This window comes from Lissotriton vulgaris, chromosome 6 (assembly GCF_964263255.1).
Source record: "Lissotriton vulgaris chromosome 6, aLisVul1.2, whole genome shotgun sequence".
Lineage (NCBI taxonomy): Eukaryota > Metazoa > Chordata > Amphibia > Caudata > Salamandridae > Lissotriton > Lissotriton vulgaris.
In genome coordinates, this window is record NC_141694.1 from 1,171,557,387 (window position 1) to 1,171,584,710 (window position 27,324).

Genomic DNA, 27,324 nt, shown 5'->3' on the forward strand with positions numbered 1-27,324 from the left:
TACTAAGATTTATGTTGCTGAAAAAGGAAAGAACATTGTGGGATGGAAAGATCTTGCTCAGATGGGTTTATACCTGGTTCCTGGGGATGATAATCCTATTAAAGTGGGGGATTTACCTAAGTTTAACAATGATTTAACCGTTTCTGTAGTGGATTATACTGATTCAAATGTGGGAGATGTTCAAAATATTCTCTCTGAGTTCAAGCCTGTTTTTAAGGAAGGTGTTGGAAGTGTAAAGGGGTTCGAGCACAAAATCAGGTTGATCCCTGGGTCTCAGCCTATTGCTCATAAGGTTTGTGCAGTTCCTTTAAGTGTTAGGTCTGAATTAAAAAAAATGCTAAATGATTTATGTGATCAAGGTATCATAACCCCTATTAATTCATCACAATGGGTGGCTCCGATCGTGGTCGCTCGCAAAAAGACAGGAGAAATTAGGCTATGTGCAGATTTACGCTCCCTGAATAAAAATATTATCGTAGACTGTCACCCGCTACCTAGGATCCATGAGCTTCTGGCAAATATAGGGGAGGCTAGATGGTTCTTGTTGATTGATCTGAGATCAGCGTATCATCAGGTTTCGTTGTCTAAAGAGTCTGAAGAACTTACATCTTTTATCACCCCTTTCGGTGCTTTTAAATTTCTTTGTCTTCCCTTCGGGTTGGCTTCGGCTGGTAGTGTGTTTCAAAAGCTAATGGATTTGTTGTTTCAAGGGATTTCTGGAGTGCAAGCATATCTTGATGATATTTTAATTTATGCTAAGACCTTTGATGAGCATAATAAGATTTTAAAACTGGTGCTTTCAATTTTAATGTCCAGGAATATGACAGTTCGCAGCGATAAATGTAAATTTGCTGTCAACAAGATTGATTATCTGAGTCATAGTGTTTCTGACCAAGGTATCACTCCCAAGTTCTCAGTTATCAGAGCTATTGAGGATGCAAAACCTCCAACTGATAAGGATGCTTTAAGGTCTTTTCTCGGTTTAGCTGAGTACTATGCTAGATTTGTCCAATCTTATTCTCAATTAGTTGAACCTTTAAGATATCTCTTGAGGAAGGGCTCTAGTTTCGTATGGACTGACGAATTGGACAGAATGTTTTGTGAAGTAAAAAAGATGATTGTTTCAGCTAAAGCCATACATGCTTTTAGGGAGGATGATGTTTCTATTATTACAGTGGATGCCAGCATTTCTGGTCTGGGTGCAGTTCTCACTCAGAGAGTTAATGGTCAGGAGCAAACTGTAGCGTTCGCCTCTAGAGCTCTCAAGGATTTTGAGCAAAGGTACAGCACAATAGAGAGGGAGGCCCTAGCTTGTGCTTGGGCGGTTCACAAATTCAAAATGTACATTTGGGGAAGGAAATTTGAGTTAGTTACTGACCACAAGCCTTTGGTTTATATCTTTGATAAACCTAGTTCAGCTTCTATGTCAGCAAGACTTATGAGATTGGTGTTGAAGTTACAAAAATTTAATTTTACGGTCAAGCATATTCTTGGTGGCAAGAATTTTCGTGACGATTGTTTATCTAGGATGGCTATGTCTAAGGATGATGAAGAGGATTGTCTGGTGGAAGATGTGGAGTGTGTCACTGTGGTTGATGCGGTGTATGAGATGGGTGATACTATTTCTGAAAATGACTGGAAGGAGGCTGCTTTACTGGACAATGTACTTTTGAAGGTCATTGATTATACTACTCATCATTGGCCGGAACCTAGGGGTGTGTGTGGAGATTTACGCAGGTTTGCACAAGTTGCGGAGGAACTTTCGGTGGAAAATGGTATAGTTCGGCGGGGCGAAAAGTTTGTTCCTCCTTTCAAGTTACGGGAGTCCATTATCAATAAGGCACACCAAGGTCATTTGGGTGTGACGAAAACTGTTATGCGGATTAAACAACATTATTGGTGGCCTTCAATTGATATTCAAGTCAGAAATTTGATTGATTCTTGCCCTGAATGTTTGAAAACAAACATTGGCGTACCTTGAAAGTTCCCTTGCAACCAACTGAGTTTCCTAACTCAGCTTGGGAAAAAGTCGGGATTGATTTTTCAGGTCCGTATTCAATTCTGGAGCAGGAGAATAAGTATGTGATTCTGTTGGTCGATTATTTTTCTAAGTGGATGTATTTTGATTTTGTGAAATCTCCGGATTCAGATTCAACCATATCTTTTCTTAAAAAGATTTTTGATTTGGAAGGAACACCTAAGTTAATTGTCACTGACAATGGGACACATTTTGTCTCTGAAAAAATTTGCAGGTTTTTGAAGGATTTGGATATCAAACAGTTGAAAGTGGCATTATACTCTCCAGCTTTCAATGGACTGGTTGAAAGGGGAAATAAGGTTATTAAAGAAGGTGTTAAGACCGCTGTGTCATGTAGTTACAAGGTGGAGGATTTTGTCAAACAAAAAGTGTGGCATTATAATACGTCCCCTCATTGTGTTACGGGAGTATCTCCATTTTCTCTTTTGAGAGGAAGGGAAAATCGTTCTCTTTTATTTCCTTCTTGGTTGAGTCAGAATACCGTCCAGAAATCCACAGATTTAGATGCAGTTAGAAAATCTGTTCTAGAAAAGCAAAATCGTATGAAGTTACATTTTGATAAAGGAGTGGATGGTAAAGTTGTAGATATTTTTGCGGGTGATTGGGTATTGATCAAGAATCCTGGTAGAGTTCTCAAAGGTCGTTCAAAATGTTTTGCACCACTTCAGGCTGTGAGAGTTAGCAAAGGAGCTGCTTTTCTGGGAAAAAAGGGTTGGTGGAATAAACGTCAGTTAGTAAAGGTGACAGATCAACAGGCTGAGATCATTGTGGGTAAACAGAGGAGATGATTCAAGTGGTCTGGATTGGAGTTTTTGGTTGAACACTCCTGATGTTTTGGAAAAACCTGTTTAATCCGAACCTTTGCCTCTGCAAACTAATAATCTGCAATGTTCTAGTAATGTTGTTAATAACCAAACTTTTTCCTCCTTTGGCAGACCTATTAGAGCACCTGAGAGATATAATGAATTTGCTAGATTTTGAATTTTTATTTTTCTCTATTTTCAGGTCTTTTTGTTGTTGTAAGGGGGAAGCTGATGTAGTGTAATGATTATGTCTTTCACGGTTTCACCGATGTTTCACGCGGTGTATGCCCACGTGTACAAACATGTTTATGTTTGAATGGTTGTCACTCGCGCATGGACGCCTGTCCTGCAGTTGGCCATTGTCACGGTTTGCATGCTGCTGGTCAGTCGCTTCATGATCGGGTGGAGTTTAATTCATGTAATAAATCGGATTTCATATCTACAGAATCCTCAGATCTTCATCTTTACAGGTGTGCTATGACTGTAGACAGCCAGGTCACAAGAAGGGAGATCCTACTCACACAAAGAAATCACCCACTTGTGATAGTTCTAGGGTAATTGCCAGTGTAGTGATTATATTGGAAGTTTGTGCTGGGGATTGCATGGGTTGCACTGCCACCACATTAGTTTCCCTGGGTTGTGAGGACATTGAACCCTTGCCTCACTGGCCTGCCAGTATTGTAAAGTACAGGCAGTGGCCAAGAATCAATGTGGTAGAAATCCAATCCTTGAGGGATACAGGTGCCAGCATAATCATGGCCAAGCTGTTTTCTCTAAGCCAGATTCTACAAGATGAAGCGCAAAAGATTTTGAACTCTGACAATGAACAAAGTCACATCCCATTGCTGTGGCAGACTTTGAGTGGGCAGAGGTGGCCCTAAGAAAGTAGTTGTGTCCCCTGCCATCTCAGTGGAGTGTCTACTGGACAATGACCTTGAAAATTTTGCTTGGGCAGAGGTGGAAAGAAGGACTCATGTAGCAATGCTGGGTATCTCTGAGTGGGTATGTATTTTTGTAACCAGTAGCGCAACTAGAAAGAAGAATAAATCGATCTCTCACCAGCAATTCTTAGTTCTCCTCGGAAGTTGCAGGAGCTCCCGTGATGACCACTTTGTCTTGCCCAGGACTATGAATCCCTGTCTTTGATGACCACCTCGGCACAGGAGTGACTCACACCACAGCGGCCTGGTTTCCCAAGTATCCTGGCTGACCGTGACCAGCTCTGCCGCTTTTCCCATGGTAGGATATGCTGCATGCATGCCCCGCCCGCTGTCATCTGCCTCGCCCGCGATACTCTCACATAGTATGCTGGCGGGCTGCATTCCTTCCTAGGGGTTCCCAGCAGTCGATATTGAGGCACAGCAGCTTCACGATGCACTCCCTGCTGGCGCCCCAGAGAGCTCTCCAACTGTTCGTGCCTTTGCTGCACAGTGTCCGCCCCATCACCTTACCTTACCTATTCTGGTGACCTCTTGGGCTCTTGTGACCTCGAGGTCGGAAGCGAGATCTGCGAGACAGGTTGGGAGCTCCGCTCTCACCATGACTTAATGGATCCCGGTGGCCTCTATTAACCTCATAGCTGCTATTAAACATTCCTCCCCAGTGCTGCGCTGTCCATTGGAACTAGTGCTGAATGGACGTCCAATGGTCGTGCGCAGCACTGGGGAGGTAGTGCTGCCGTCGGCCAATGCACCGAGGCAGCACTTAAGGGGTTAAGCTGTTGTGGGAGGTCCAGACGCGCTTAAAGTTCCTCTCACTGCCTGAACTGACTCTGAATCATCGTACACGGACAACCCCCCAGCCTTTGTTTTGCTACTTTATCTGCTATGCTCAGGAGATTTACTCATACTCTGTTGCGTAAACCTCAAAATTGACTTCAGGTCGACTCAGGCCTAAATGGGCTTAGGCTTCACGTCTCGACCCCAAGTGACTTGCTTGGAAGCAGCCTGTGTTCCAGAGCCACCCTTTACAAGAATTGTTGTGTCCATAGTAGGAGGGATGCATTTCATATGCCCATCTTCCTAAAGGACATAATATGTGTTTGGGGGATGTGTCGGTATGCAGCATTGTCTGAGAGTCACCTGGCCTCTTCAAAGGCCCTGTTTCTTGATTATTTTTTACATCTATGTGAGAGAAGTTTAACTGTAGCTCAACACCTCAGCCTCAACAAATGCAATGGTCTGATTCTCTGAAGGAGGGAGCACACATGAATTAACTTTTCTTCTGCCTACGACACACCAGCCATCCCATTCAGGGGACTTGATGGTTTGAGCTGTATGGGGGGAGCAAATAGGGAGTAAGGAAGCTTACCTCTTGTCCCCTTACTCACACCTCTGGTAATGATGTTATTCTCCCCTTCCTAATGTTAATGTGAAGCTGTAAGAGACACAGGCGAGGTAATAGAGAGGAGGGAGGTAAAGCAGGGATGATGTTGGGTTGAAATCTAGCGGATGGTGGAGACAGCCTCAGAGACGGATGGGGAAAATATGTTAGAGATTGCGAAAGAGAGGAACAATAGAAGCTGTGGAAGTAGAGACTGCTAAGATATATGGGAAAAGAGATGTGAGACAGACTGAGGAGTGCATCCAGAATAAAACAAAGGAGAAGTATCACAAAGGCATAAGGAAGAGATGGAAAGCATAATCGACGGGAACAAAGATGATGGAATAGAGGGGAAGGTATAGGAGCGAATCTGGTAAATTAAAAGAAAAAGGTAGGAGAGAAATAAGAGAGTTGCGAGGCATCGTAAGAGATTGAGGGGAAAAGAAGCCGAGGGTAAGTGAAAAAAGGCAAAAAGGAGACGTAGATGACCCTTTGTACTCACTTCTTGCTGCTGGGACTTCTTCTATGTCATTTACTATGAATAGAGTCTTGTTGATTTAAGCACACCCCTTCCCACACTAACATCTGCTACAATATTGTGCAGATAATGGATAAAACAAAGTAGGTAGCACTGTCTGATTCATTGTTGAGAAAGCACCTTAAGTTCTAGTGCTAGTTTGTGTACACTTATGAAAAAAATTGTTATGCAGATGGAGTTCTTGAACTACTTTGTGATGGGTAATACGTCTTGTGCTTTTTAACTGTCCTCGTTCCTGGGTGAAACATTTACCATCACACCATCCCAATAAAACCTCTTGCTCCGTATGGAGCCAAAGAAAAGAAGAAAGACAAGCAAGGTGTTAATAAAGGATTTCCCAGTTTCAAAAGATGTATCGAGATGAAGGACTAACACATTCTCTCCCCTCCAGATCCATAAAAAGCAGAAGTCAGAAAATTAACTGGAAGTAGTAAATATAAAAATGTTTTACTTTGTTGTCTTCCTCTATTTACACCTACAACCAGGGACACATCTTAGCAGTGCATTTGTGACACATTTTCCTTGACTTAAATAATATTTTAGTGTGGCACTGTGCATCCTTTGACTGTAGTGGGGCACATTTCCACAGGCGCTACCGAGTGTGACAGTTTTCCTGTATATCAGTGTCTGGTGTTGAAAAAAAAAGTTAGTTTCTTTGAGGGGCCATTGTGTCATGATACTGATTGTTTCTATCGCATACTCAGCGTCTCCTACTACTGGTTGTCCAGTAGTAGGACAACCAGTAGTACCAGTGTCCTTACTCTGGGCCCCATGCACACTAAAGCTGTGCACCACTAACTATTCCGTTAGTTTTATGTAAATTTTACTCTTATTTTTATTTTTATTTTCAGTATCCACTTATTGGGCTCCATGCACACCATCTGCGCGCCACCATCCCTTCACATTGGGCCGTTCATATTCATTTTACATTCTTTTTCTCGCAAGGCACTGAGCACAGAGTACCTCGGCTGCATTTAGTCCCACACTGCTCCCAGTGTAAGCAGTCTCCTTGCCCCTTTTCGGACCTTTACATTATGGCAGATCTATTTTACAACCAACTCAGCACCTAAGCGCATGCACAAGCAAGTGCAGCTCTCCGCAGCACTCAGGGCTCCTAGATGCGGCTGAGTGTCTGCGTACGACAGCGCCCCTCCATGCCTCCATACGGGCACACAGACACGTAACCAGAAGGGCGCACAGGCTTAAAAGCACCATTTTCCCCACGCTCTACACCAGCCGGGATGACAGGATACCACACCAGGTTTACAACGGGTTCCATTTTGATACCAAGTAAGGTTGCGCTGCTTCTTTCCCACAGCATGACCCCCAAGCACACTTGATTTTCCGTGCTAATTTTAACTTCACTTCTCCCCATATTGTGACATGCGGATGCGACCCCTTCCCGAGTCCCGATCGGCTGCCAAATTTCACACGCAGTATAATTAAGGTCTCTCATTGTTTTAAATGTTTTATTTCTTTTTTGGCGCGCCACATGATCAAATGTGCCAAACGCTCTCGCCAGGCACTACCACTACTGTGGACATTATCCACACAGCGCGCCATGAGACCACCGACCAAGGTGGCCCCTACCTGCTCACTACTAGTTAAAGGGTGATGACTTGCGACAAACCATGTTTGCTCATCACCCTGAGCAAAATAACCACCTGGATCTCACCGGAAGCTCCTCTGCTTCATAGCATCGATAAGACAGGGGTGATCATCATAGGCTGCTTGTTACCTTGCGCATGCAGCATGCCCCACCACGTCTAGATAATACATACAATCACAGGGTCAGTCTTCGTGCTAGACCATAGCATTCGTCGTAAGATTGCATTTATGTTGCTTAACATTAATGTATATATATGTTTTGTGTTATCTTCTTTTCTCCCACAGGTCTTTTGCAGTGTCCGTAAGTAAGTTGACACTCAGTCCACACACCTTAGCGCGTGTGTAGGTACTTTCTTGTTTTTTTACGTGGCACTACTCACTTTGCCACTCACTTTTTCACCACCCAGTCCTGAAGAAAGCCCCTTACAAAACCTATCTCAGGCTGAAACATGTAGACCATTCACATAGTCAACTAGGGATATTAACCTCCTATTTCAGTTGCACTACACTTATTTTAATACAATTTGACCCAAGGAGTGTCAAAATTAACATTCAACTATATCAAAACATATATTTGTGCTCTTCATTCGAAGAAAGAAAGCTCCAAGCAGGCTTGCTTCATCACTTCATCAAAAAGTCTTTTTATTTTCATTTCTTCATCATATCCATTTGTATCAAAGAGCCAATTTTCATTTGTTAAATTAACTTTTCAAATGGTACAACTTTTCAACAGTTACAGCCAGCCTACGCGTTTCGTCCCATCTGGGACATCATCAGGGCTGTAAAAAAATATAAACAAAAACAAAATAACCAACATGATCCAAATGAATCATAATAATCCCTTTACTCGTACTTTTAGTTTCTACTTATTCCTGCCTATATGCCATTCTAAACACTGCTGTAGTTAATATCTTACATTGATTTTGAACCCTGATACCCTTTGATAAAGTTGTCGTTCCTCAAGTACCTGGGGTAAGGAGACAGTTGGGTCTGTGAGAGACCGAAGCATATTGTCGGTGGACATGGTCTACTTCAATTTTTTATGGCCAAATTTGATGCCTTTAATTCTGTTAGCCAAGATATGTTGTGCCAGGGGTTCTAACATGAGAGGAAACAGGAAGGGAGAGAGCAGACATCTCTGTCACTTGCACTTGCCCATATCTACTCTCTTTCAGAAGAGACCTTTAACTTGGGTCCTAGTCCGTGGAGGCTAATAGCAAGGCAGACGTCCGGATAGAAGGGAGTCTTCTATTGCACGCAGGGCCTCAGCCATGAAATCACAGTCAAACCTATTGAACACCTTTTCCCCATCTGATGCAACTACCGTCGGCTATTTGGCTCCCTTGGTTCTGATGTCTAGAAGGTGGAGTGCCTTCTTCATGTTATTCTCTGCTTGGCTATTTTGGATGAAGCCTGATTGGTCAGGATGTTTCAGGTCTCCCATCAGGAGTTGAAGCCAGAGGGTAGCTTGTGTGATAAGATTTTTGGCATCAGTATTCAGAAGGGAGATGTGGAATAGGAGCCACATTTAGTTGGGTTCTTCCAAGGTTTGAGGATCAAAGACACTGTAAACTCATGAAAAATGGAGGTTGTCTGACCCCCCTTGATCACCTCTCGATAGATGTTAAGGAATATTGGTTATAGAGTTAGGCCAACATTAAAGTAAAACATTTCAAAGATACAAGTAAAACCAGACCGTAAAACAGTTTGAATTACGAGTATTTAAAAACTTCTGAAGGACACATTTTATTTTGTGCTGCACATAGAGAGAAACAAGGAACTGGAAATGAATTTGAGGTCGAATCACGTCAAATTTAAAACTTTTGTTCTGCCAAATACACTTCTATTATGTTATTTGCTACCTGTTCATATGAATAAAGAACATGTTATTTACAAGTTCTAAATTCACTCTCTCGCCTACTAATCTTGACACTATATCTTCGAACAATTGCATCTTGTCGTTTTAACTGTGGACAATTTTATATTGCCATTATACACTGGACACCCCCATCCTGTCATTCTACAGAAAAGCAGTGTTCTATCATAACAGGGTTATTATCAAGAAGTTTCTCCTATTTCAGTTTGCTTGCTTTATTTTCAGTTAGAAATCAAATATTATCTGTTCTTTATCCTTCGTCTACTCATGTGTGGTAGTGTGTGAGTAAATGTGTTTTTGACAAATATTTGTGTACGTCTTTCTTACTTAACTGGAATCTGGGTTCTAATAAGCCCATATATTAAGGACCAGATGAAGTATCTACTGGGTTGGCATTGGGCTAAATGCTTTGGTCAGTCGATTCAACATGGAGTGAACAATTGATACTAGGATTCTGGTAGGTGGCCAATGGGGGGAGTAATTTTTGACCATACAACCATTTCCTTTGAAGTCTTAATTGGTGTTCACGAAAGAGAATTTTGATTATTTGGGATTTTTATATTTGTGTACTTCATACTCAACCAAAAAATAACCCTCTTTTCAACTGATTATAATATGTTTTCAGGTGACATTTTGCGTTATGTCCTTTTCTTTTTAATTTTGTGCGTTCATATCTTTTTAGTATTTTAGAAAATGTCACATTACTCAGAAAAATTGAGTTTCAAACAGTCAAAGCATTTGTAATCATATCTTTCATATATTATGAGTAGACTTGTTTGACACTGAAAGCTATTCAAAATAATAACCTATTTTAAATTGCCTTACCTACCTCCATTTTATATTTGTCTTTGCTTGTCCGTTTTACTGAGTAAGTCGTGTACATTTTATTGCCTCAGCCACCAGTTACTTTCCATGATGTTGCTGCTTGTTTCTCTGAAGAAGAGTGGAAGTTGTTGCATAAGTGGCAGAAGGAACTTTACCAAAACGTGATGACTGAACTTCACCTATCAGTGATCTCTCTGGGTAATGGTGTCCTATTTTTCTGTGCAGTGTTCCATTTCTCTGATTGCTTTCTGGTTTAGGGGCATGCATATATTGATGTCATAAAATGAAGTACTTTCATCCTCCCTGCTATCATTTTCGTATATAAGATGTGACCCAAATTTCATACAAGAAGCTCACGTTTAAATATCCCTCTTGTACTGTTTCCATGCTGAACGTGGGATGCTTCGTGAAGAAGGTTTAGATACTTACAATGGATTTAGATATAATATCCTGTCATCAAGATTTTTAAGATCCTAGAGAGCATTCTTCTGTTGTATAATTTCATATCTGGGTGTATATATATTCTGTGAAAATATATGATGGGTGAGCCTCAAGTTACCTGCTTAAAATAAATTGGTCCACTTGGCACATATAATTGAAGCTTAGCAACCTCCACATAAACCAACAAGCACCCATGCATCCTTCTAGCCATATATATGTTGATGCATCCACCCCTCCTCTCAGTGCTCCACTAAAGTACCGACTAATCCAATCCAGAGGTCAGGTGAAGTCTTACTTTTTAAATCACTTTGATATCAAATTGACTTCTCCACACTTTTTCACTTAGTTAGAGGTCGTGCATTTATTACCTTACAACGAAATGTCGTCTTATATACATTGCGCTTGTGAGAGATTTGGACTGAAATTCAGCACATTCCATTTGCCACACTGGAATCTAACAATAGCTATAATTTTAAAGGACAAAAGCCCATTCAATATGTAATTCCTTGGTGTTCTATTGTTGAAACTAGTTTGATCATCAGACACCGAAGAACAGCCATAGATATCTACAGAGAGTTGCTTTAAACTACCTCCTCACTGAGGCTTCACTGTTTATTCCACACATTACTATGACGGAAAGGTTCAGTATTCCATACCCGTTTTACGCCAGTTAGCAGTATTTAATTACAAATGCATCCCTTCGAGGTAGTGATTCAGCCAACTTAAACCGGGTAAAAAAAATAAAAAAATATTGTCAAGTATTCATTCAGTTAGTTACTGCACATTATGACGGCCTTGAAAAGAAGGAATTCTCTTAAGTACGTGCTCAAAAATAAATGTAACATAGCAAAACCTTGAGTTGAAATTCCTTGATTAATGGATTTACGTTGCATTCACATTATTTACATTATGGATGAATTACTTTTACAATGTTTACATTATAGATGCATTAAAACAGTACCCTGCAATAGGATACGTTGTCTGAAATACATTGGTGGGCAAGTCGCTGGCAACCTTATTTTAATATAAATGAAGCAGGATAACATTGACTAAGAATGATAACAAAATAAAGAACCAAGAAGGGACTTTTTCAAACTAAGCTGGAGTGATCTTTGATTTTGTGATAAATCATACATTCCAGTAAATGGTAAAAATAATTCCAATATGAATTTGAAACCATACTAGAAGAAACCCTACAGGCCACCAAGACCTGTGGAGAGTGGGACAATAATTAAAGAGGTTGGTGCATAAAAATACGTCTCGAAATACATGTGAATGGAAACTTCCACCACCTTTTCATCCATGACTAACTTCCACTTACCTGCAGACATCACACTAGCCTGAGGCCCAAGAGCCTTAAAATGTTTTCTGAGCTGCTGTTAACCTCTCTGAGTGATCAGGCTGATGTTGGGATAGGACAACAATCTCCAACCACGATGCATACTTGCCCCATCTTGGTTGCCCATTGCAGAATTAATTTACATTGTGCCTCCTCCTGAACAATTGGTGGTATAATGCCCATTCTTTTGAAAACTGGGTAGAAAAGCACTGTTCACTCAGATCTGCCAGTTACTGGAATGCAACCACTTACTTTCAGACAAATAACTTCAAATTCTCCTTGGTACAGGCACAAAGCCCACGCTTAATTTCTTTGTGGTACAAACTGAAGACCGCTTTGAACAGTAATGGAGTTGCCATATTTTTACCAGTGTATCTGTCTGCTGCCTCTGACAGAATGCTACTGTGCCTTCCGGCTAAGACTAGAGACACTTGCCAATAAACAAACCATTCTCATTCTTGACTCGCTTTTCTTTCACCTCTTCGACATACCCAGCATCATCTTGCTGCCACCCCTTAACATCAGGCCCTTTTAGCACCATTGCTGGTTCGCATTATAGCTTTCACAATTCCTCTTCAACACCGACCTCAGAACACTACCAGCTCTCATCACGCCCTTCAAGCTAACTTGCTACACCTACACCAATGACACTCTGAACATTGTAGAGCTAGTGAACCCCTGGAACTAGATATTTCAGGCCTAGCCAGCTGCCAGTCAATTTACCAATAAGTATCTGAAACCCAATTCTGCCAAAATAGAAGTCTCAAAATGCAGAGAATGGAAGACTACGCCATCTGTAACATCAACAGATGTAAATTGTCATTGCCTCCGGCCTGCAACCAAGTCACACTCAGCACCTTCTACACCATGAGTCACTTATGAGAAATATGTTTGGGATAATAATAGGATAATGAGCTGGTAACCTGGATGGCATTTAGGTGATTGGCTAGTGCATGTTTGTATTGGAGAGTGAGTGGATGGGTAGAAGATGGTTGAAGACCAAATTTGTTGATATCTCACGATTATAACTATCTCTCCCTAGAATTTCACTAAAGGAAGGTACATTTTGATTATGTTATTCATAAGAAGCTTTGATAGCGTTTGCATGGCAAACAGTCTGTGTTCCAGTTGAAGAAATAGAAACCTTATTAGGGGCTCACTGATACACCTGGTCCTTAAACCAACAAAGAAGAAATTGGCATGGAAGCTGTAATATGAAAAGAACATTTTTAATAACCTCACATGAGGGAGACTGCGTCATACACTACCCTCAGGCCACGTAGAAGACAGTCTAAGGAGTACAGAACAGGGGCCTTTTATATGCATTTGTTACATAGCATAAAACCAAGGGTAGGTCCTGGCACATACAAGAATACTATTTGACTAATATGGGTATACAAAATGTGCTTGCTCAACAAAGTGGGAGGAGAGACATTTCTCCTTACATCAGTAAGAATAGCCTGACAGTTGTACAATAAGAGCAGGTGCATCTACCAGCTAGGCCTTTCTGAGTATGTGCAAGGCTCTGAAAGAGGGAGAAAGCACATGGCTAACTAAAATGGCTTCCAAGAACAAAATGACGTTTAGCTCATGCTAACAGCGCTTCCTGCAATCTTTAACACAGTGTATCACTCTTTGATTGTTCATCTATTACACTGTAGTTTGATTGTATGTGTCTTTGTTTTTGTTACATAGGTCCTCTGATTGCGGCCTCTGTATTTTCAGTGAAACCTAAAGAAGAGGAAGGAAATGGCCATGTGGACTCTGAAAGAAGATGTAATATTAATCATTTCAAAAGTGAGTGAGAAGTAATCCAAGGCATTTCCCAAAAGCGTACCTTCAAATAACTGTAAGGGTTAACATTTATTATACACTTTACCAGGATCAGGGGGCCTAACTATCGATACTGCAGGAGATGCAGTAATACTGGTACAGCGGCCCACTGTTCCCCAGTTTTACGTGTTTATTTATTACCGAATAAGAGGGTGATGCTCCAATTCCTTGCTTGCGCTAATGCCCCTGGTCCCCTTGCTACACCACTGGATAAAAGCACACAAATGCTCCTGCATATGCGCACAGTCCTCACACGATACATACATGGCATGTCACCTACTATGAACAGTATATTGGTGTTTAGGCTACTTTCTCATCGACTCTATACATTGTATGCTGTACTTCAAGTAATTTGTTTTTCCAAACATTTTACTCCATCTTAGTAGTTAACGTGGTGTTGGTCAATTATTGCAGACCCTTTAGTTCTCTGTGAAAACACCTTAAGGATTGACAAAATGTTGGTTTGCATACTGCAGTAAGATAACTAAGTATATACATGTATGTGCCATGCGAGTGACAATAAAACACATTATTTGAAACAAGTGTACAAATAAACTTATATTCACACTTTTTTTTTTGATAACTCTTTTTTTTGAAAAAGCATCAGTTAAATCACATTACAGAAGGTCAAATAAGGCAGTCGAGCATACATCAGGAGGCGACAGATTAAACAACGTTCATAATTATATGGGAACTTCACGGAGAAGGGGGGTTATCCAAAGTGGCAGCCAGGGGTGGTGTACAAATACCCCCTCTGTAACTATTCCAAGGCCCCCAAATAAATGACCACTTTCAAGGGCATCCCCTCGCAAGGTATGCAGTTTTCTCCCTAAACATGCACCAGTCCAAATTGTTTTCCCACACTTCCAGAGTGGGAGGTTGCCCAGCTCCCCACAATAGGGCAATATTTTGTTTGGCAATCATGAATCCCAAAGTATCCCATTGCGTCACGCCCTGGTCACCAGCAGACTCGACTACGACAACGCACTCTACGCCGGAATAAACAAAAACCTCATCCGCAAGCTACAGAACATCCAGAACGCCGCCGCAAGACTGGTCCTCAACCTGCCAAAACACTGCCACATCTCCCAGCACCTGCGCACACTCCACTGGCTCCCCGTCGAAGCGAGAATCACCTTTAAGATGCTCACCCACGCACACAAGGCCCTCCACGGCACCGGACCAGCATACCTGAACAGCCGGCTCAAATTCCACGCACCCCAAAGGACCCTACGATCAGCCCAGCTCTCCTACGCCGAGGTCCCCCGCACCAGAAAGACCAGATTGGGAGGCCGCTCCTTCTCCTTCCTTGCGGCCAAAGCATGGAACGCCCTTCCGCTCCACCTGAGACAGACAACATCGCTCCCCATCTTCGCAAGAAACCTCAAAACCTGGCTCTTCGACAGACCCCCTCCTTGATGGAATGGAACCTGGACCCCCCCACCCCTAGCGCCTTGAGACCCTTACGGGTGAGTAGTTGCACTTTAACAAACTCCTGATTGATTGATTGAGGTGTTCAAATCAGTAGGCTCCCAGATATTAAGTAAGCACCTCCTCGCCTCCAGTGAAAGAGAGACCCCAAGGACTTTATGTATGGTATCATGTATCTTACGCCAATATGTATTGATGAGTTCACATTCCCAGATGATATGTATAAAGATACCCACTTGACCACATTGTCGTTTGCATAGCCCCCTGTCTGAGAGTCCCATATGCACCAGCCGCGTTCCCGTGATGTAAATCCTATGGAGAATTTTAAGCTGAACTAAACTCAAGCGGGCCGGAATTGCGACTTCCCTAGGGGAGGACACTGCTGTCTGCCAATCTTCCTCATCCAGCTGCATTCCGTTCTGCATCCATTTGTCTCTCAGCACCTCCAGAGGGTCAGGCCTGTGATTGATCAGTTTCTTATAAATCAAGGAGATAGTTTTGTCAGGTAGGTGACTGTCTAGTATCCTGTCCTCCAGGGGGGAGGCCTCTGGTGGCTCTGACCCCTTGGGAAGCACAGAGAGAAGGAAGTGACTAATCTGTCTATAACGGAAGTATTCAGACTCTGCCAGTTTATATTCCACCTGCATGTCCTCGAATGATTTAATTCTCCCCTTCCCCCAGATATCTTTGATTGTGGAAATTCCTATGAGATCCCACTTGTCGAAGCCTTTCGTCTTCCAGAGCGTGCCTAATTGCTCCGAGTCCCATGGTCAGCTTATTTTTCCAGCCCAGTGAACCCGTGGCCACATGCCAAACCTTGACTGAGTGTTTAGTCGGCCCGTCAATGCCAGTCTATTAGGTCGAAATAAAGGGCTCTCCTATACCTACCTCCTGGGAAAAGCCATTTATCCATAGCATATCTATGGTCGTCAATCCGGCCATATGTGCCGTGGTTGATCGCAACCAGCTGGGGCGCCCAGCAATATCTCTTGATATCCGGGAGGGATATGCCTCCGTCATACCAGCCGAGTGTTAATTTGTGCAAAGCAATGCGGGCCTACCCTCCCACAACAAATTCCGCTGTAAGCTCTCTATCTCACTAAAGTATCTAGATGGTACCACATCCAGGGTGTTTTGCAGGGCATAGAGAAAACGGGGAAGGGCCATCATTTTAAAGAGGGCTGCCCTTCCCAACAATGAAAGAGGAAGCTTCTTCCAATTGGAAACATCACTCTTAAGTCTTTGGAGAGGAGGAAGAAGGTTTCGAGTGTACCGAAGCAAGGAATACAGTGAAACAAAAATTATTCCCAAATATTTGAACCCTTCTGTGTTAACCTGTATAGGACAGTTTCATAGAGGGACAGGGGGGGTCTCCCTTCAATACAAACAGCAGCGATTTTCCCCAGTTGTTGGAAAGCCCAGAGTTTCTCCCTAAGGAAGCCATGACATCAAAGACCACAATAAGGGATTTACACGGAGAGGTCAGATAAAGCAGTATATCGTCTGCATACAATGATTTCTTTTTGTCAAATCTGTTTATTGGCATTTATATATTTCAACAGTACATTGGGTGCACCATTATAAGCAAGGCAGTTTTCCAATTGTGCCTGGTTATCAATGCACTGGCAGTGCGGCATATCAGGAGGGCGCTACAACAGTTGCGCAAGAACAGCATGCAGTTGGATCTCGGGCGCCCAAATATGCCCGCAACATAAGAGAGTCAATGCGTCCCATTTCTGCGTTAAGAGACAAGTTTGACATGTGCAACGCAATTGTAAAAAAAAAAACATGCACAAGTTAACAAGAACATCAAACAGCGGCATTGTCTCCAGGATACAGTACATCGTCTGCATACAATGATATAGAGTCCTCCCATTCAGGGGTCCACTGCAGACCTCCCAGTGTATCCAAGTGGCCAAAGGCTCCAGAGCCAAAGAGAAAAGAAGGGGGTAAAGCGGGCAACCCTGACGGGTGCCCCGTCCCAGCAAGAAGGGAGCCGAAGCTCTATTATTCACTACTACTTGAGCTAGCGGCTCCGAGTACAGCAGACGTACCCATCCAATAAACCCGGGGCCAAACCCAAACTTTGCCAAAACTGCCCACAAGTATGGCCATTCTATTGTGTCAAATGCCATTGTTGCGTCAAGTGACGCAATTATAGCTGGCTCCTGTAGAGTGTGAGCTCTGGCTAACACCCCGTGCAGTCTGTGCAGATTTAGGGCAGTGTTCCTATGGGGCATGAAGCCCGACTGGTCGGGGTGCACCAGTTCGCTGATGACTTTTAACAGTCTATTTGCCAGGAGCTTGGCCAAAATCTTCGGCTCGGCGTTAAGGAGTGAAATGGGCCTGTAGGAGGCACAGCTTGTTTTAATTTTGCCCTCCCTTATGGATCACACTATCAACGCAATTCTCTGATCTCTAGGGAGAATCCCTGCATCCTGGGACTCCATAAACATTTCCTTTAAATAAGGCGCGAGTTTATCCGGTTTAAGTTTATAAAGTTCGATGGGAAGCCCGTTGGGGCCTAGTGCCTTACCGGAGTTCAATGAACGGATGGTCAGGGCAATCTCGTCTGCTGTCAGCTCACTATCCATATACTGCCGATCATCGAAGGAAAGACACAGGAGTTGTATATCTCGGAGCAATAAATGGGAATCAGCTTCCGGGCAGGAAGAAACCGATGTATATACAGCCTGGAAGTGTTCAGCAAATGTATTTACTATATCCTGCGGTTCAGTGAGTCGCTTCCCCTCCTTCGTCAGGAGCTCAGGGACCAACCGACAAGCCCAATCTTTCTTATAGTCTACCCTGTTGCTCCCTACCAAGAGCCTTAGCCCTATTGGTGACCAATGCCCTGTAGTTCTGCTGCTTCAGGCTCATACCAGAGACAACCGCGTTAAAGTCTCCTCCCAAAATTGAAAGCCCCTCAAGGAGCGAAAGTAGGACCGTCCCCAAATCTGCCAGCATTGTGCCTTGATGCATAGATGAGGGCTTTGCCCGTTCGGTCCTTCAGTACTTTCTCATTTGAAATGAGTTTGAAGATCCTCCTCTGGGGGTGGTATTGCTTGGGTATCTATTCAAAATGTAAGCAATCTGCGGCTATAAGTCTCTATTAGATGAACAAGTTACTTACCTTTGGTAACACCTTATCTTGTATAGACTATATCCAGCCGCATATTCCTTACCGACCCACGCATCCTCCCCACCCTACGAACTGATATCTAGGGACAGGAATGACCTCTTCAGGGGCCTAGTTTTGACACACCAGTGGCCAGTGTTGTTTATGGCTCCATTCTACTGGTGTGGAAAGTCATGAAAAGTAACTGATGTCAGGGCACCTGGATGCCGCCTATATAGGTACCACAAAGTCACTTCCGGGACAGACGATGACAGACATGGAGCAGATTGACGCCACCTACTGGTGTGCAGGGGTACTGCTCACGTAAAATCTTCAGGATCCAGTCTATTGCCTGGGGAAATTCAAATAGTAAGGAATCTGCGGCTAGATATATGCTCTAACGATAAGGCGTTACCAAAGGTAAGTAACTTTGGTTCGTTAAGATTCAAATAATAGAGAAAGAGCCATGACAGAATATTATAACATGCCTTGTTTTTCATATACATTTATTATCTGTATAATGTAGATAGACGGATCCTTCAAAGTCGGCAGCAGGCTGTCGGGCAATAAGCAGAGTGTGAGCCAGTCATGCTGAGGTCTGTATGGCCTTGATCTAGAGAAGTGTTTAACCTGCCTTGCAGAGCCCCCACCACCTACTTACCTGCACTGCAGGTGACACAATCAGGACAACACATCATAGAAAGCACACCCATGCTATATGGAAAGTGTAAACTGCCCACAGCATAATTTTTTACTTTTTTTCTTCTTTAGCAGCATTGTATCAAAAGGCAGTGGTAGGAGAACTTGCTGCTTTTCTACTAACAGTAAAATCTCCATCTATTACCTGGGCACTCACGGCGTTCGAATATCTTCTGAGCTCAGAGGCCTATATTTATTATGCTCTTACTGGCATCTCATGCACTCATTGCTGATGATCTCACCCAGTGCTCCCAGCTGCTGATCATTTGTGATGGAGACTCACAGTGGCTTGACTGATTCTGAGTTCCATGTGTTGTTTATCCCCAATCTGAGCTCTCATATCTGATAGTGATTCAGTTAGCAGGCACGGGTATTGTTACATGCTTCATCATTCCTGTTACAGGACCCTGATGGGCAGGCTATAATACATGGGGATGCACAATGCTTGTGTATGTGTCTGTTCCATTTGGATTGGTCTACTCCACCAAGAGACTCTTTTTTAAAGGAAGCCCTGTCAGGTCTCCTGGGCGGATTTGCTTGGCACATCAGATCCCACAGTGCTGCATGAGTTTCAGCAGAAAGCCGTAGTCTAACCTGAGTTCTGGCAAGTATGTAATAGTGTTGTGGAATGGCACTCCATTCAAATCAGGTTCCCAGGGTTTTATTGTGCCCCCAGCTGTCCCCTGGGTAGTCCCTTCAAGGGACGGTTTGTGAGTGCTTGGGAGTTTAGCTACTGTTAGAACCACTCATGGGGGGGGGGGTCCCAGGGCAGATATAGGCTACTGGGTCCCAACCCTGATGGTTGAGGTAGTTTGCCCCTGGTTTTCTTGGCGCCTGTCCTGCTATGGCTCTGAAAATTGGGCCAAGTACAATCCTTCCCGCATTTGACTCTCAAGGTTGTGAGGATGAGCAGTTACAGAGTTCTCAGGGAGGGAGTATGGGGTGTAGGAGCTCATGACTCAACAATCAGCCAAGATGCAATAAAGTAATGTCAAGTCCAGTGCTTATCTTTATGAAACAAGTACTTTTATTCCCACAGTTTAACTAAATACTGTACATGTCAGTCTGTACAACAACAGAGTTGCATATTTCTGGGTTCTATAAAGGAGGCACTTTTACTATTCCCGGTAACCATCCTTTTCTCCGCTGGGATTAACGTTCCCTCTAGTACTGTGTCCACCTTTCTATGCGATTAGGCAGGGTTAGGCTCAAGAGCAGTATTCCCAAATGTTCTCACTGTTTTTAGTATGCAGCCAAGTTCAATAGTTTATTGCTCCTTAGTCGTAATTTTGCTATCTCAGCAGACCCACTGGACTGGCCTTGCATGTCTGTTTCACAGCCCTGGAAGCAAGCTAACCCATGCAGTTTACGTGCATGTCACTTTCGGTAGGTGGTGGATGCAGTTTCCTCTTCCTCCTTCAAACCACAGACTCCTTACTGCAGGTTCTCAGATGTGGCTTCTCAGTATGGTATGGTCAAAAATGAGTCTTCCTCTATCTTAGCAGGCAGGCAAGAATCTCGGCACTTCAAGTTGACCCGCATGTCTTCCAACAGAAAGTGTTGATTTCAAGGTGATGTTCTCTCATTTTTGGGGCACTGACTGTCAGGAAGACACCATCTCTGGGTACACAGCACCACTTTGAGTAGTCTGGGGACCACTTCCCTTCCTTGGTCAAGATGATCTTGGGACTGGAACAAAGTAGAGTGTTTTAGATTTTAATTTTATGCACAGTTCCCTGACAGAAAATGTTGAGACAACGTCTCAAACTTCGAAATCAGTTTTGGGTGGTTCTCTTTCAAGTATCCTTCTCATGCTTCTCGCCAGGCTCAGTCTTTGTGTAAAGTAAGGCTCACAGCAAGTAGCTCTAGGGATTTCTCTTTCAAGAGCCCTCACAACATGAGAAGAATGAAGTGTGAGGTTTTAATATCTGACTGTCATGATCCTTTCTGAAGCAGTAATCAAAGACTGCACAGATTATATTTGTACTGCAAAAAGATTTACAATACAAATGTTATTTTGATTCAACAGGGCTTCCATCTCTCACTTCTGACAATGATGCGAGTATCCAAGAGCAACTGGAAGAACATTTAATTAGATACTCTGATGTTAAAGGAAAAGAATGCACAAATAGCCCCAACTCAGGTAAGCTGCTAATGTTCCGAATAGTGCCACAAAGACCCAAAGCTGTGAATTACAAGTATTTACTTACATGGTGTTTTGAGCTATTGCCTGTGGCAAAGCCCACATGGCAATTTATCTTTTATATGTAACATTCCTAATTCAGTTCTGGTATTGAAGTACTACAAGAAATGCAAGCTGACAGGACAAAAAGCTAATATAGCATTACAAATATTGTATTGGTAAGAAATCCCTTCATTCATAAAGCAAAATGTCTGAGGTGTTGGATGTTCTGGCCCAGTAAGCAACACAATAGCCACTATTTGGAGATGCTCTGGTCCCTCGTTGGAATCTATTAAAAATACTGGCAACCCTATTTTTCTTTTTGTTTTAATTTTCCTGAGAATTGCTGTTAGGTGAAATCAATTTATATTGAATAGTGCGATGGTTTGATTAAATATTCTTAGTTTACTGGGTTTCCTATGTGTGAATAAGGTCCGGCGGTACACCACACCCTTGCCACTCGAACACTGTGAGGCCTAGCAGTACTAAGCAATGGCCTGCTGATGGCCCCTCAGTTCACCATGCAGAGTTACAGTCCTTCTTGTTTGGCTAGAGGTAGCAGTAGGGGTAGTTGGTCCCAAGGGCCCTCAGGAGCCAAAGGCACTTCATCTTCCCTCTTGTGGTGCTCCAGGAAGCGCGTTTGCAAAGTGATGGTGAAATGGGGCGGGTCCCCCTTCTCTTGGCTGATTTCGGCCCTGGGGATTGGCAGTAGCGGGCACTGGACATTTCCCTGGTGGGCCACCAGGGTTGAGGGCCGGATTTCGGCCCCTGGGGGGCGATTTTCTTACAGGGCCGTTTTTTCAGCATATCGGCCGCTGTAACGAAATCGTCCGAAACCGGCCATGGCAAACAGCTCGGCCGCATCCCCAACCCACCGGTGGGCCGGCCGAGCACTTTGCCAGGGCCAGTTTTGGTTCCCAGTCCGGCCCTGAGGGGACCCCATTCCCTGGGGCCTGGCCATTAGGGAGGGGGGCTGCACGGCCTCCCACACGGGCCAAATTCAGCACCGGGGAACCAGGAGGCTACTGAAAGGCACCACCCTGTCTGTCAAAGCAGTGTTTTCATCTATTTGTCTGCATCCATATTTGCAGTTTGGCTGTACTCTGCGTTACGCCATCAGATCTAGGTAAGTATTAGGTTTGTTATTTTTTTCCCCTACGTATGACTCCTTTAGTAACGTGGTAATACGTAGAGAACAATCTTAGTAATTATCTATACATTTTTGAAAATGTACATACTACCTTGGGAGTACCACAGTATTTATAATATATATATATATATATATATATATATATATATATATATATATATATATATATATATATATATATATATATTTATATAAACATTTTGAATATCCACTGCACTATATTTTACAAATATGCTGTACTACAGTTTATTTTCTATTTTTAACACATTCAAGTATGCAGAAAAAAGTAAGGAGTCGAGCAGTAATTCTTACAAATTACTGTGCTTCTTAAAAAAATGCAGAGTTCACTCTTTACTGCTACAAAAATATGTTTAAAAAAATTATAAATACATTTATCTATCTATTACCACTTTAAGAAAAGTGCTAATAGATAGTGAACAACAATACAAACTACTGCTTGCCAATATATATAAGATTGAAATTTAGAGGGCAGCAAAACACAGACCGTACAACGCACCAAATACTGTGTTAAAAACTATGACCGTCTTTTCCCTTTGGTAAACTCAGCTATTAGCCACTCCACTGTAAATTATTCACTCTACACAACTCCATTCTACAACACTCTGAAGTACCCTATTCCATTCAATGCCACTCCACTGAACCACATTTCACTCTACTCCAATCCACAGTATTCCACTCTACGACACTATACTCTTCGACAGTACACTTTACAACACTCTTTAACACTTTACTTTACCACACTCTACTTAATGACATTCCACTAAACGACAGTAAAATCTTCGATTTCACATTTTTAAAAATGTAAATATATATTTTTTATTTCAATAGAAAAAACAAAGGTTAGGGATTTTATAGTTAGAAAAACGTTATTCTTTCTATACAAACCCAATTTAAACTACACAAACATTAGAAATTCAAAAGTTATAGTTATATCTTAAATGTAAAATTTACACACCACCTTTACTATAACTGGTGCACCTACTTATCCTTTGTTGTCACCTCAATAGCCACACTACATTAACTATAACTCACACCTTTTCCATGCACTGGTTATACCCTTCTGTATTACACCACTTATACCATGTGAAATCTTAGCATTCATCATAACCCTTATGACATCTCAACTGACATCATTTGTCATAACTCAGTGTATCGTATCTGGGATTGCCACACAGCCAGTGATTTGCAGATTACTCTAGGTCATGTTACTGTTTCCTTTTATGGAGATGATTTTGCATGCGTGGGTGAGACTATGACTAATATTTCTGAAGAGAGTAGTTGTCCGAGGACATCATATCACTTTGTATACCCCTGTGATGTGAGATGTTGTGGAATCTGGAGCTTCCAAGTCCGAGAAGCTTTTTTCTTCTACACATGGTCTTAGCAAATTATGAAAGTCAGGTAGGCATTGCAGAATTGTTGTCAAGTGCTAACCTTTCTATATGATAGAATTGGTTTCTGTGTCTCAAAACTAGGAAAGGCATTACTCAGCACCGTAAGCACAACATACTGCACAGCGGTATACAGAACAAATCCTGTACAACACACAAATACAAATGAGAGTTCTATAATATCACCCACGAGACTGCAGTCTCTGGTGTTAACATGCCCTCTACACAGATCTACGGTATGGGCCTGGTGCCACCTAGAATCTAGGACTGAATTTAGACACAATTTGAAGCAAGCGACCGAAGGAAAAGGAAGAAAGATGGAAGAAAATAAAGATGGAGAACAGTAAACAATGGAGAAAGTAGGGATGAAAAAACGTTGTCTTCAAGTTACATAAATTCAAAACCAATAGCACCCTTTCTTTGCGTCAATAAGAATCTTATTTTCCCTTAATGTGCATTGAAACTAAAAAGGGGGTTCTACCTGTTCTAAGAATAGCAAGAATACCTACTTGATAGGAATCAGCCGTACTGTTATATTCAAATTATGTGCGGTTATAATTTCTTTCAATTTAATATTTTCATTGCAAGTACATGGCCACCAAGTTTAGGTGGTATTCATTTCGATTCCGTGGCTTATGTTTGCAATTAAAAAAAACTCTTTACCACAGTGCCAGTCTGCCAGGGTTAGTTAGCCCTGTTAGTTTTGACAGGGATTGTGATTAATTCAGTACTTCATTCATTAAACATTATAACATTTGCAGGAATTGCAAAAAGAGGAACTAGTCTTACAAGTAACTATATTCCTTGTTTTAATAATTCATTGAGATAACTAATTTAATGGTCTTTGGGACTCAAAGGTTGAGTGTTTTTTCAGGGTTTGATTGTTGCCGTTTTAGTTACAGTTCTAGTTATCCTGTAGATTGTCTAATGTCTTCTTTAACTTATTATTTGTTAGTTTATTGCTTTGTAAGTAGTCATTTGTTATACAATGCACTTATTGTTCCTCTAATTTACGTGCTATATGTTCGAACTATCAGTATTAGTTTTCATGGAAATGGGAAGAACTCATATCAAGGACTTCTCATCCATAGATTCTTAACCATTGCCCGTTAAATTTTACCAAATGTACTGAAGAATGAACATGGCTCTCAGACAACTGTGACACAGCTAAGTTTTACATGCCACAAGAGATTTAAACAAATTACACAGATGTTTCTTTCACTACAGGTCCTGTGGATGGGGATGTCTTTACTGCGCCAGACATTTCCCTAAACATTAAATATGAATGTAACCAGTACCCCAAGACCCATCCGAACACTGAGAGGACAGAAATCTTAAATCCTTTTAGAGGTTAGTAAGTAGTATGTGCTTACATTCATTGAATAGTCTCAGCACAAAGCTCTTGTATTCCCTTGAAATCAAGTATGTCTTCTCTTCTTGAAACTTTATAGCTCGCCCTGCTCTCCTTAAGCCCTAGCCCCTTTTTCCCAGATCTTTTCACCCTGCTCTCCTTAAGCCCTATCCCTATTTTGCAGATTTGTTTCCTCCTGCTCTCCTTAACCACTTGGACGCTAAGGCCATTTAGGCTATATAATGAGATTTCCATTGAAATGAATGGGCAGTGCATGACAAGTTACCCTTGTCATTAGCATCCAAGTGGTTAAGCCCTATCCCTGTGTTCCCAGATCTTTTTTATCTTGTTGGTAAGCAGTAGTACATGTCTAATCTACTACATACTTTCACCTCATTCTCAGTACCCACTGAAACTCTTTTTCGTTTGTTGTAATGTAAAGTGCTCTGGTGCCATCAGGCTCCCACTCTGCTAAAGACTACTTTAAATAATTAAAAATGCTTGTGAAAGGCATCTACTTTGGCGCTGCTTTGGGGTAGAATTTGACTTTGAAGTGTACAATGCTGCTTCCTAAAACGAACCTCTGTGCATGCAACAAGATTCCTGATGCTTCTGTCTGAATAGAAATCTCTGCTTTGATAAGTAAAGCTTATAGTGACACCAAAATAGATACAAATTATTGTTTTAATTCAAGAGGATTATAGACAAACTTGAAAAAGTAAAACTAGAGGAGAGTCTGGTGCACACAATCGTCACAGTGAAAGAGTTCTGCTTGACTCAAGATGCTGTACTCCCTCACCACCATATATGTGTGACCTGGAGGCATGCAGGCTTTGCTCAGAGATCAGAATCAGTAATTGTCTACCCTAGAAATAGCACTTTCAGGGGATGAGCACCAACATTCATTTTTGAAGATCAGTACTTATTTTGCACAATCAGACTTTGACAAGGAGCAAGAGAGAGAAAGGCTTAAGGGAGATAAAGAAAGTGAAAGATGGAAAAACAGTCACGAGACGTAAAACAAGTAAGTTGTGGTCGATATGTAAATCTTTGCATGCACTTGTAGTATTTATTTGTGAGTAGTCCGGTTTGTTGAGCTACACTTAAACCTGGGCAAATGTAACATGAAAATTGGAGCCAAGCCTTTTATAATGGAGTGCTACAAATGAAATCTGTATACTAAACACTCTTTCATTAATGTATAAAAACACTAATCAAGGTTAATGATTTCGGCCAAAATGTCCATTAAACTTATTGAAATGCAAATGTATTTATAACTCGTCATTGGATGACCAAATATCAAGAGTTATACAAAGAGTTAGTATAATTGTTTTATTTTGTTTCAATCCAAATGTATAACTTTTTGTTTCCTTGTCAAAATACTCTTCATATCGGTGGAAACTGAGAGGAAACATGCGGCAATCAGCAGAGAAACACGAACTCCTGCACGATATTCCTTAAAAAGGGGCATTCTCTGTTATTTGCCCACACCCTTATCTCCCAGGACCCATTAATGGTAGTTCCAAGGATAGGGAACCAGCAGGAATGACTCCATGCCACTGATAATGAGGGCCTAAGGGTTGCACAGCTAATATTACGGTCTTGGCTGAAAATACCAGCTGGAGTGGAGATTATATGTTTGTAGGAGGAGCACTATACACTTTATTGCTAGCCTTCTGTTGGACCTGGCCCTTTTTGGCAGGTTCACCCCGAAACTTTTTGCTTTTTCCTAGCCTGTTTCTGTGACCTGGTGTTGGTGATTTTAGGCCTCCGCGCACTTTTTCACTGTGGTACAGTGTAAAGTGCGTGAGCTCTCTGTGTGTGTGGTGAGAGTGACCTGCCCTCCCATAGGAATGAATGGGGAATATATATGCCCATGGTAGTTCCTGATGTGTGGGGAGTGCAGGGTCGAGTTTGGTATGTGTGAACTTGTGAGATTGAATGCTGCGCAATGATATATGCGGTATGATTGTGTCTAGTGTGGAAGTGCCACTTCTAGAAGTTGGCATATTTGTGTAATTTGTGTCTGGCGTGTGATTGGCTGAAGCTGGCTGGTGAGCCTTGCTCCTAGAGTCTGGGTGGGTCTGCCCCGGTGGTGAATGGAGTGATTAGCATGCTGATGTGAGGGGAGGGGTGCACCTGGGCCTGAATAGGGCTGGGCTTTCCCCACACAATGCTGGCTCCACCCCCTGTGGTGTGTCTGATGTCCCCAGCCTGGCCAGTGAAAGGAGTTCCCTATAACCAGTTGTAGCTGGTTCTCACATGCCAGCACCCTGCTAGACAAAGGATTTTACTGTATAAAAAGGGGCTGTGTCTCCTTACAAAATGTTCTTGTTTCTGACTTGAATCCTGCCAGGG

The 27,324-nt window shown here is 42.3% G+C and overlaps 1 protein-coding gene across 2 annotated transcripts in view; it reads left to right on the forward strand.

Moving 5' to 3' along the window:
- LOC147708597 (uncharacterized) overlaps window positions 1-27,324 on the forward strand; it is a 139,239-nt gene that overhangs the window by 18,982 nt on the left and 92,933 nt on the right. For both annotated transcript variants that reach the window (XM_086927275.1, XM_086927276.1), the window contains exons 2-5: window positions 10,082-10,208; window positions 13,486-13,587; window positions 20,901-21,014; window positions 24,843-24,965. In XM_086927275.1, the coding sequence (XP_086783401.1) occupies window positions 10,082-10,208; window positions 13,486-13,587; window positions 20,901-21,014; window positions 24,843-24,965 (466 nt within the window). The remainder of the gene's footprint in view (window positions 1-10,081; window positions 10,209-13,485; window positions 13,588-20,900; window positions 21,015-24,842; window positions 24,966-27,324) is intronic.